Genomic DNA, 12301 nt, shown 5'->3' with positions numbered 1-12301 from the left:
AAAGGTTAGTGGCGACTCCATCACACATTTGTTTTCCACGAAAAATCATTTTCAAAATCACACATCCCATTTTTCCCAGTTCGCAGCCGAACCCACATTCCACATTTTTTGTGCTAGAGAGAGTTGGCTCTCTCTGGGCGGGGTCCGGGATGTCGCGACAATAGCTACAATTATGTGATCCAGATGTCTGATTTTGGTCAGTGATGGGACTAGATAATCGATCTGATTTAGGTTTGGCCTGGTGATCCACCATGGCAAATGACTCAACATGATTAGGTTCACTATTTAGTGTCGCTTTGCGAACAGAGTCACAACGTATATATACATAGGCTTCTTCAAGATCCAGTATAGAATCCTCCCTGAGAATCTCACCTCAAATTTGTTCAAATTATGCATCCAGTTCATCCAGGAAAATGTGTACACAATTGTTCAACTGATTTAGGCGATAAGATCATCACAATCTTTCATTAAAATCCTATCACAATGATCTATTTCTTGGAAGATTTCTACAAGATCACCATAATAGATTGATAGAGGGCGATTGACCTGTTTGGCAGAAAAGGTTTGCCGATTCAGTGAAAAAAGTTGTTATTCATCTAACCCATCATAGAAAGATTTGCCAAAAGCACTCTAGATTTCACGTGCGGTGCGCAATTGAATATAGCACTTCATAATCTCTGACGACATAGAAGTGAGCAACCATCCCTTTAACTTTTGATTTTCAGCATACCACTTCGCATAAGAAGCATCAGTAGTCTGTGGAAGGGATGTTTTGCCCATAATATACTCAAGCTTCTCACGTCCTGTAATATGCATCACCATGATTTGGGATCATACATTATAGTTGACTTCAGTAAGAGTGACGCTGGTTGTTAAACCATAGTTTTCTGTTTGAACATGGATAATTGGTGTTGAGGTTGATTGAGGTTTGTCATTAGACATGGTGCAAAGAATATGAGATTCAGCAGTGATATTAACCTGCTTTAATACCAAGTCAAAAGAAGGTTTTTAAAGGCACACACTTCTCTTCTAATCGAAGGTATAAATAGCCATTATACAAGATAGGATTTCAAAGTTTGGGATCATGATAGACTAATCTAGGAAAACAATAAATACCTAGATACAAACTAATAATCACATAGTTCCTAGTCTATTATGTTCAACTAACAACAAGGGAAATAGAAAAATAAAGAAGGAGACAATCTTGGATTATGAAAAACGGTGTAACAGCTTGGAGATAATCACTCACAATATCAACATTTTGATCATTTAATTAGGAAAATTTTGAATTAACCATCCTTCGAGTAGATGATGCGTGGATCGACAATTGAAATCAAAATCAGAATTATAATGGATATTGGAATAAGAATTGAAATTGAAATCTATTACAATAAAAAATGTAATCCATTGCACTTCCTCTATGCTCCTTCTCACACCTCCTTGCGCAACCTCAACTCATTGCCGCCTTACACCAGCAGATCCCTCTTCAGATTTACAAATTTAATGGCATTTTTTTTGGGTTTGACTAATTCATTAAGCAGAAATTATTGATTTCTGAAAAATAGATTAAAGTAATAATATAATAAATATAACTTAGTAAAAATATTATTGTAAATTACGAAATAATAATTACTCTAGCTAAGATTTAAATAACTTGTTAATTAAAAAATATTTAAAATATTAATTAGGAAATTTAATTAAAGTTTAATTTATTTAATAATATCATTGATCACATAAAAGAATTACTAGCACATATAATTATGTAATTAGTTTCAAATTTTACTCATGTTGATTGGGCAATATAATTTCTTTTGTTTCTACTTTCTCCACACTACATTTTTATAAAATCCGATGTTTATCGCTACAAATTGTTCAATACGCTTCTCTTGCATATTTATACTGATATCATTGCTGTAATTTAAAAGGTAGAGATAAATTGAGCGTGTAAATTCTTGATGAGTGTGGATACCATCTACCAAAGTAACTAAACTCAATAATTAGTTTACTGATAAGACACCATAGAAATAAATAGTAAACAAAATTAGGACTGTTCGGGCTAAGGTTTTGTTTGAATAAAATAAAATAATATTTTCCATTACATTTTTTTTTTCTGTCTTAAAATATTATTAGAAATATAAATTATTCTAACATAATTTAAAATTTTAATCACGTGTGTAGTCAAATTGCTATGTATATATATATAATTTTCTTTTTGACTTTTTACTAAAAATGAAACATTAAAAGGTAGATTCTTTTATATTTTTCTTTCCTTTTCCGAGCATTTTCTAAGTTCCAAACTTAGTAAGGATAGAAAAATAAAAAAAAAATTAAATTAAAATTATATTTCCAAAAAAAAAAACCCAACAAGGCATACACAAGATTTCTCAAAATGAAACCCAAAATTTTAAGAAAGAAGTAGACATTTCTGTGGAAAACGCCACCACTGGAAACAATTGGCCATATAGGGAACTTTTGTTGCCTCCAGATTTTTGTATAGATGGAAGAAAACTTGCAAATGACTGCCATTTAAAACTTAAAATCATGAATTTTTTAAGGATGTCAGAGCCTCCTTTGTCGTAGCCGAGATAATTGCATCTGAAGCGTTCGGCAAGTAATAATATTTTCCTGGAAAAACAAGTTTTATAGTGAGAACATGGAAGCGAAAACCATTTTTTCAAGAGGCATATTGTCCCACTAACAAACCTTGAGCTACTCTTGCAATTTCCTTGGCAAAACCAGTTGAAACAAATTTGTTTTCTGTGTCAATGACAAGCAAAGACATCCCTGCTTTGTAGATCTTCCCAGCCACTTCGAGAATCTCATTCTACACCAAGAAGTAATGAAGCCTTGAGATTTGATGAACAGTGAAAAATTACAGGATATAATCTCAACACTTGGTGTACAAATCATTATAAGAACACCATATATCTCAGATATGTAAAAATTGGAGAGTGATAATTTGATGGGTCTACATCGGTTGACACAACTACTGAAAAAAACGATGGTTATTCAATGATTTTGGACAGTTTTGTTTCAGAAACAGTTTGTTGGAGTCTACTGATCAAATCTTTGCTTATCATCTGATGTTAATAATTTCAAGACATGGATCTTTGATTATATTTATCAAAACATTACCTTTAACTCTTCAGCAGAAGGTCTTGGGGCATTTGAAGCAGCTCCTTCTGGGTCAGTGGATCTCTTCAGCGATATGTTGGCTCTGCCATCAGTTATTGCAACAATCATTACACGGCCAACATCGCCACTCTTCTCTGCATTTAGTCCAACCCTGACAGCCTAAGCACATTATGTTATATTGAGAAGTTAGGGGATTTGGCAATAATGTAGTCTCATGGAACTAAAAATGGTGAAGGGGAAAAATGCACTTCAGTGTAAAAGTAAAGAATGAACTAGAAGGATACAAAATGTATGATGGGAAAGAATTACACAGGAGCAGACCAGTTATATTTAAAGTTGCAAACCAGGAGAATTTATAAATTTTTTAATTTCCTAGCTATTTTGTCAGAGACAGCCTACCGTGGTCAGCCCATGTGCTAAAGGAGAACCACCACCACATGGGAGTCTCTCAAGACGCTTTCTTGCCATTGCAATTGATCGGGAAGGAGGCAGGAGAACTTCTGCAGAGTCGCCGCGAAAAGGAATGATAGAAACCTATTTATCATTGCCATTAAACCAGATTACAAGGGTGATTACAATTTACGAGGAGGATAAATATGAAAGAAGCTTTTTTTCTCATTTTTCCAAGAACAATTAAAAGGAATTAGATTATTATTTTAAAAAAGGGAGAGTTTGGGGATATACAGACTGGAATCATGAGCCAAAAATTATTAGTCCCCCTCTGCCATAGCTGCTGCAGGGACAGGTTTAAAGTTCTCTCAAATTTTCCTTTAACAGTAATCTCTTTTCATCCAAGGACATCAACATATGGAGGGGGTCCTTGACCAAGCATCCTACATATCAAAGGTATTTCTTATCAAAAACCAATATCTAGGGTAATATTTTTCCAAACTTCTGGTTCTCCATTTTTCTCAAATCCTTCTCAGGAGGATATTGTAACCCAGAGAAAGCTGCCACATGCAACCATTCAGTCATTCAGTCAGACAAGGATTTCCCCACATGTTGTTAAACTGCGCATAAACGCAAAATCTTTGAAGCATGTTGTAATAATTGTAAGAGTGGCAATCACGACTTATTAGCACAATTTTCTTGCTATACGGCTGGATTATGAGCTGCATGCACAATTGTTTTCTACTACATATAACAATGTTAATCTATCTCCCAAGTATTTTTGAAAAAGAAGGCGTCGAAACTTTTTAGGTCAATGGCAAATTTAAATAGAAGTTTAATGCACAAGAAGTCTTCTATTTAAGCAAACTAGAAAGTGAATTTATTCATGTCATAGGGTTTATTTGAGAGCTTCATAGCAAGTGGTTCCACTGCGTAAGTTATTTTCAATTAGATAGAAAAAGAAATTTTTGTGAAAGAAAAAGTACAAAAGTAAAAGAATAATGTGATGGTAAAATACAAGATAAATCGTGAGAATATAGTTGCATGGTGGTCTTTTATCTATAATGAACTATTAGAGGAGGCTTAAACAATCAATTTTTTTCAAAATCATTTCCAACCCCAATAATGTGATATACGAAGTTGATGAAGAGCTTGCCTAAAAATATTTTTGCACTATGCAGTCACCTACATTTAATGCCAAATCCTCAATATTACCTGATCTCTGCTTGTATAGCTCTCTGCCAGTAATTTGAGCGCAGCACCTTTTGCATTCTGCATTCGGTTCAATGCCATGCTCCCACTAGCATCAACCACAAATATTACCTGTTTGCACCAAATACTTTATATATTAAACACATTGACTGCCAGAAATTTTGTAGGAAAACTCTCAATCACTGTTTGGTGTCTAGATGCAGCTGTTTGTGCATGTGCAGCTGCATGGAAAGCAAAGCTCAGTCGGGATGGACCAAAAGCATTAGATTTGAATTAGTCATCCTTGAACGAACTAGATTGTCATCAGCAAGGGTCCAATAATACATAATAATGTATGACGTAGAACTAAAATATTATAAATAATATGGTACAAGTATATGGTATGTATTGTGCAATAACTATAAAATGTTAAGCAAATGAAAAAATTCAACCAGAATCAATGATATTCATTATAATCTAAATATTAGTTCACATGCAAAAGCAACCTATTAAAGCATGCTCAAACTTATAATACTAAAACTCCATTTTGATCGAAAGATCTATATGATGAAATTCTTCAAATTTCTCAAGACTTTTTACAAGAATTATCAAACCCTAAAAATTTTCATTGAAGTTTAAAAAAAAATGGTCCTATATTGAGTTTGATATTGGAGGCTTTAGCCTGAATTTGTTCTTCTTTTTCTTCTTCTTTTGGGGTACAATGAAAGGGTGAGAGGATGAAACTAGAACCCATGATCGCTTCTCTTATAATTGAGCTGTCCTTAACATCAAACCCAAATTTCAATTGCAATGAAATTTTATTCCATAACCATATGTTTGACAAAATTTGTTGATTTTTTTTTTTTTTTGATAAATTTAGCATGATTTTCCATCAAAATTTCGAAGAAAATTTTTAAGGCAGAAAATTGGCCTTCTTTTGATTTTGGGGTAGTGGAAAGTGTAAATTTAAACAGAATTGTCGTCAAATGGAAATTTAACTGGTTCTGAGATGGGTTAGTGGTGTCCTACTTTTGGTTAAGCCCACTAAGCAACAACTTCTAATTGAACTTAAGCCCAAGGGTTTTTGTCAACTCAATTTTGATATGTTTTTTCCCAATCAGAACTTATTGATTAAATGAAAAAAAGAATTTCTTTGCTTGTGGGGTGAGGCTTTTGGGTGGGGATGGGAAAAGAGGATGTCAGACATGTGGACGAGAGTACAAACTCTGACCAAGCTCAGTTACAAGCCCTATCAGAATCTTTGCCAAGTCTCTCTCTGTTTCCATGCGCATGTATATGAGCATGAACTTAGAGATCCAGGGGTTAATTTTTCCCAATAAAAGTGGGAAGGCTACCCCCCCCCCCCCCCCCACAAAAAAAAAAGGCCGTACCCAGTGCACAAGGCTCCCACTTTGAGTGGGGTCTGGGAGAGGTGGATGTTGGCAAGCCTTACCCCCATTTTTGGAGAGGCCGCTCCCAAGTCTTGAACCCGAGACCACCCGTACCGAGGCGGAGGCACTTGCCATCGCGACAAGGCACGGCCTCTCAACACCACACCCCAAGAACCCAGAAAATAAGAAAGAAACAAAATCTCCTTCTTCTCTCTTCCTTGGGCAGGCTAGACTGAAAATTCCATACGTGCATGCACAGGAATGCACACACTATTGAGAGGGAGATTTGCACCACAATAGGCTTCATAAGAAGAAAAGGAATTATGGATAAATGTGAATTGTGAGAGTAGAGCAACACTACCAATGCTCCCGCTTTTCGAGCCATTCTTTTTGCTCTCATGTCTGTTTTCTCTATAAAAACTTTCCTGCCCTTTTGAGCATCCTTCTCCCTTCGCAGCTTTTGGTAGGGTGCAGCAGCTCTAAGGGTAGCATCAACAGCTAATCTCTTCACAGGACCCTGTTTAAAATCATGGAGCAGAGTCAGCACAGATGGAGTGATAGCAAATTATTCACATAAACAAGGTTCAAGTCTGTGAGGCTTGAAAAGTGACTAGTCAATCTCCTACTTTGGCTATTTAAGTAAGAGCAAGTGAATTTTAAAATCAAGTATCAGTTTCAAATAAACATATCTTCCAAACTAAGAAGTTTTGGATAAATTAAATTCATGCAAATTCACAGGTCAGAAAGGGCATAAATCCAAATGTTAACTTATTCATTTTACTTTTTTTTTTTTTCCATGTAAGGAAGAGACCTTTGGAAGCATTGGCTTAATGTAACGGCCTCTATCCTCTGAAAATATGACATTCTTTGCTCGCCCAGCCTTTCCTCTCCGTCTTTGTGCTTGTTGTGCAAAGAAAAGAAGCTTCTCATCCACTAATCCCCCTTCAGCATCAAAGACAAACTCTTCAGGTATTTGCTCTTGCTGCTGTTCATTCTCCTCATTTTTGTCATCCTAGTTATGAAAAGATGCCTTTAACATCATTAGCATACTCATATTTCACTTTCCAACTTCAACTGGAGAAAAGAAAAAATTAGCTTTAAAATATAAAGATAAATCATAACCAACAATCACTTCAAAAGGGAAGGAAACTTCTACATAGTTTTGTACATCAAATAACAGCTATGATCAATATTATGGAACCTCTTGATCTTCCTCCTCAGTTTGCTCCTCGGTCAAATCTTTATTTTGTGGAGGTGGAGGGGGTGGAGGCTGTTGGTTTTGCTGATCTGGAGGGTTCTCATTAACAATTGAACGAGGAAGAATAACCAGTTCCACCTGCATCAGATGAAACATCAGAATGAAACGTTAGGATACTTTGATCAAAAGAATTACTTATGATTCAAAGAATAAAAAATTATTAACATGATACTACAGATTATTTGTCACTTAAAAGCAAATGGTTATTAGTAGCTGTTTTTTTTACTTAATAAAAAAATATAAATAATATAGCAAAGGACCTGAACCAATCCATTGGCAAATTGGCATTAAAAAACTCATTATTTTATATATATATATATATATAAGTATATAATCTACTAAAGGTGCTACTGTTAATGTTAGCACTAGAGGAGTCCATCTGCAGGCTTGATATACATAGGTGTGTACCAACTTGACCCAAAAGCTTAAGCCTTTGGGTCAAGTTTGTGCTCACTAGTGCATATCAAGCCCATGCAATGACTCCCCCAACACTAACAATTGGTATAAGAGTCAATGGTCGTCATGCTGGGTGAGCAACATCACAAGTTGGGTTTTAGAGCTAAATCTCATCAAATGCTAACAGTTTGAGGACCAAGTGTTATTGAAATGATTATTTAGGTGGCTAGATGGATCAAAATGGATCAAGATGAGAGAGAGAGGATTCATTCAAAAGGCATTTGGAATGCAATCCTAGGCATGCAAAGCACCACAAAGGCAAGTGAAGTTGGTGAGCCGTAGGATGGGATGCTAGCTCCTGCATTTTGGAGAGGATTCTGCTGTTACTCAGTACCCCTCTTGGTTTTGAGGTTGAGTTGTCAACTCCTTCACCCATTCTATTATATATGCTTAGGGAATTTTTTTATTTTATTTTATACAACAAGGTTTTGGTTCACTCTTAAGAGAGACATGACTTCCACTCAAGAGGGAGTGCCAGAAGCTCACAAGGGGGAAGATTGTTGGAAATTCAACTTATGAGTTGTCCCACATCAAAAAAGAGACTGGAAGAAAGGCTTGTATGCATGGATTGGCCCAAAACCTAATGGCTTAAACTTTTAGGTCAAGTTGACGCTCATTCATGTATATCAATCTCGCACATGGACTCCTGTTAACAGTTTCAAGATAGTTCTTGGACCATAGGCAAAAGATCCTTATTGCCAAGTCTTTAGGAACAGACATTTTAACAGTTGCCTTTGCACTTTTTTTTCTTCCTTTTTTGAAAAAAAAAAAAACTTTCCTCTTTCAAGGAAATGTTTTCTGGTCTCAAAATTCATCTACAATAGCCATTGCTTTTGTGTTTTTTAGATTTTGAGCTTCCTACATTTAGTGCAGCAGATACAAAAACTTTCCTCAGAACATCCTTGTTTAACTCTTGCAGATAATTAAGCTCAATGCCGGTTTTGTGCTTCCAGCACCTAATCACTAGAGGGTGCAAATGCCTTATTAAGTAAAAGCCAAAAAGGAGATGAAGACCTGGGATTTCAATAGTTTCAAAATTTTGGTTTGAGAAACAACCTTGGAGTTGGGGCAAAATTTTTACAAATTTCACCCTTCACCAGTGGGGTTAAATACTGCACAGAAAACAGTTTAAACCCAATGTAGTGGATTTAATTCACGATATGGTTTTGTTAAGGCTTCATACATGTTAAAGGTTTGCTATACATAGCTGGCTATCAACCAAACAGCTTAAGCTTTTGGGTAAAGTGGTAAATATAACATGATGTCAGACCAATGGTTGCCAGCAGGTGCTGGTGCCTGTGTTAATTGTCCATTTATTTGTTAAGAATAATCTAATCCCTGCAAGGTGTGTTGTTTATCATTTGTTTATCTCTCCATGTGCAATAGGGCTGTACGGGTGGATGAGTTTTAAGGCTTGATATACATAGTGGGCCCACAACCTAACAGCTTAAGCTTTTAGATAAAGTGGTAATCTAACAATATACATTGTTGGCTCGCAACCTAACAACTTAAGCTTTTAGGTAAAGTGGTACACTAACATATTATCAAAACCATTTTCGATCCTGGGACTTATGGGCCCACCACACTTCAACTTAGATGTTCCAATATTCTTTCTTTCCATATGAAGAGATGTTCCTTGGCTCTCTATACACTAACCTACTAGTAACAGATTTGTTACTTAAAAGCAAATTCAAATCAAATTAAAAAAACTAAAGGACAAAAGACACTCAAATATTCAAATTATGTATCTTTCTATACATGTAAATTTTTTTTACTGGGATTAAACCTAAGAGACCAACATTGTATCAAAGCAAAAATGCCATCTAAACACTTGGTAAAAACACTTATAGGGCATGGGAGAAGATTACTGAAGGTCCCTAAATGTGGAAAACCAAATATTGTACATGAAGTTGGGAATAAGGAAACACTTTCTAGTGTGATGACAAGTAGTTACCCTTTGGTTCCATTGTCGATAGATGTGGTGAGGTCATAATACAGGATTCAGGTCTTAATGAAGATGCAAAAGTGGCAGATAAAATTTCTGTGTTTGATGGATGAGCCACAGTTGCTTCTACTGCTGATTAATTTGAAATTTGGCAGTTTATTAACTCTTCACCTCTGAATGATATCCAGTGTAAGGATAAATTAGCTGGAGGTCTAACTACAAGGTTATGTTTGGATAACAAAATGTCTATCCTAGAACATAATTGTTGTAGTATAAAGGTATGATAGCTTGCAAAAGAAAAATTGTTTTCATCATGTTAAAGCTTGACATGCATTGTTGGTCACAAACCTAACAGCTTAAAATTTTAGGTGAAGTGGAAATCTAACAAGGTATTAGAGCCATGGATGCCAAGAGTCCTCAGTTCTAGTCTTGTTGCCCGCATTATTGTGCGGTGTTTAAACGATAATTGTATTCCCTGTAATGGGTGTTATTTATCATTTGTTTATCTCTCCACGTGCTATCAGGTTGCAATTGCGGGTGAGTGTTAAATCTTGATATAAATTGTTGGTCCACAAACCAAACAGCTTAAGCTTTTAGGGAAAGCAGTAATCTAACACATCATAAAGCAATGGAAGTGCAAAATGTTGTGTCATTTCATCAAACAAGCAATAGGATAGGAATAGACCTATGGTAAATTATGGAATAATAATTCCTCATCTATACCATGTGTGAATTAATAAAAAGTTTTGCACCGTCATTTGGTTTATGATGATAATACCTTTTCTTTTGTAAGTTATCAAATCCCTATACTAAGACCATTATATTCATAGGAACAGACAATCCGTGAGCCAAACATAACCTAAAGAAATTTACAGAATTAAGAGATGGGATACTGTAAGGCAGAATATGCCAGTTGTGCCTTCGAGGCAGTTGGTGTGGACTATGAGTAGACGACACATATGACCAACTGGAGGAAGGAAGAAATCTAAATGGTTCTTTCTGCATTTTTTTCTGCTGATAATAATGAAATTGTGCCTCATCTGTTCTTTGAGTTTGACTTTTCAAGTAGATTTGGAGATGAAGTTATCTGGGTGCAGAAAAAATTTAAAGGAGATGATACCCAAAGCTTGAGGGTAATACCATAGAGCTATGTTGGCAGCAGCTATGTAGCATATCTAGATAGAGAGGAAAGATCCAAAAGCACAGGAGCCAATAGGATAACAGAAGTGGTTGTGAAGAATGTAAGAATGAGATTGAGATGGTAATTGGCATGTAATAAGCTTGTACTGGGTGTGATTGTCAATTTAGCTATTAAGGCCGTATTCGTTCAGGCTTGTGTTGCTTTTTCCACATGTGTTGGTGTTCAGTATTGTCTAGCATCTTCGTATGTAAAGTAATTTTGCTTGCCCAAAAAACATTCAAAGTGGGATGGTCTGGAATTCAGTTTGTAATGCTGGCCAAAAAATCTGACGGTCTTCAAAGGTTTGACAACAAGATTTCAAGAATATTTATACATATGGTAGAAAAGCCTCGTATGTTGTCCAAAGCAGAACAAAAATATCATTCATAATTTGGCCATAATTAGGAAATGAAAAGAACATAAATTCAAAAAATTAAAAATAAAAATTACATTGTCTAATTTATATGTGGGTAAAAAACTGAATTCATCAGAAATCTAAATAAATAAAATTTAATCCACCGTGTTTGATAGTTGTGACACTGCATGGCAAATAAGTGTTTTCCATGAATGAGTTAAGAGAACATGTAAAACAACTACAGTACGCTATCAGTGTAAAGAGACTGTAAGCACTTTGTCACAGAAAAATACTTAACAGCTTTTTTCAGGTCATCCACATTAACTTTTTCACGTCCCTCTAGAGCGGCTAAGCATTTTGCAACACGGGCAGCAAAAAGTTCAGCTCTATGCCCCTGTAAACAATGGACGATTAACATAAGTGCAACAAAAACCTGCATACAATAATTAGACTGTAATAGCAGCAGAGTCTGCTCAGATAGACATAGATAGTGATTATCACTATCATTTATCAATTGAATGGTATTATTTTATTTACTAATATTATGGTATAATGATTAAAAGAATTTGCAATGTGCACTTTAAATTTTATATTACTGTCTTTAATTATGTTTCTGAACCGTGAACCACCTTCTATCTTTATTCATTTAAAAATAAATAAATAAATTATTTTCATAATTCACTTGTTGCTGCTGTTATCATCGTTGATGTTGTTGCCTGAAGGACACTGCAGTTCCAGATGGCTGAATTTTAGAAATTTTATGTTCTGCCCATCATGAGATACAACTTATACATTCTTTTTGGGTAAGGAAGTGATTTCATTAATATGGAAGGCAAATACACATTAAATCTCAAAAGCTCAAACCAGGGACCATAATTTGAGGTCCAAGATCAATGAGAGTTTAAATGCTGTTTGTAACTCTACCCAACCCCAACTTTGCCCAGAAATCTGGAGATCCTGATATCCATGGAACCAAAGGAAAAGAGTTGTAAAATATTCC

General features: G+C 35.3%; 1 protein-coding gene across 3 annotated transcripts in view; it reads right to left on the bottom strand.

The window, feature by feature from the left end:
• Nucleotides 1-2312: 2312 nt before the first annotated feature.
• LOC131149469 (magnesium-chelatase subunit ChlD, chloroplastic) overlaps nucleotides 2313-12301 on the bottom strand; it is a 60648-nt gene continuing 50659 nt past the window's right edge. For 2 of the 3 annotated variants that reach the window (XM_058099922.1, XM_058099923.1), the window contains exons 7-15: nucleotides 11600-11695; nucleotides 7309-7443; nucleotides 6919-7119; nucleotides 6469-6624; nucleotides 4741-4848; nucleotides 3535-3669; nucleotides 3136-3294; nucleotides 2704-2824; nucleotides 2313-2625 (exon numbers count right to left, since the gene is read on the bottom strand). In XM_058099922.1, the coding sequence (XP_057955905.1) occupies nucleotides 2540-2625; nucleotides 2704-2824; nucleotides 3136-3294; nucleotides 3535-3669; nucleotides 4741-4848; nucleotides 6469-6624; nucleotides 6919-7119; nucleotides 7309-7443; nucleotides 11600-11695 (1197 nt within the window). In that variant the 3' untranslated portion in view covers nucleotides 2313-2539. Of the gene's footprint in view, nucleotides 2626-2703; nucleotides 2825-3135; nucleotides 3295-3534; nucleotides 3670-3744; nucleotides 3969-4740; nucleotides 4849-6468; nucleotides 6625-6918; nucleotides 7120-7308; nucleotides 7444-11599; nucleotides 11696-12301 lie in introns of those variants that run through there. The other variant, XM_058099924.1, reaches the window with a different exon arrangement.

Source organism: Malania oleifera, chromosome 2, assembly GCF_029873635.1.
Source record: "Malania oleifera isolate guangnan ecotype guangnan chromosome 2, ASM2987363v1, whole genome shotgun sequence".
NCBI lineage: Eukaryota > Viridiplantae > Streptophyta > Magnoliopsida > Santalales > Ximeniaceae > Malania > Malania oleifera.
This window is presented reverse-complemented; position numbering and strand designations above follow the sequence as displayed.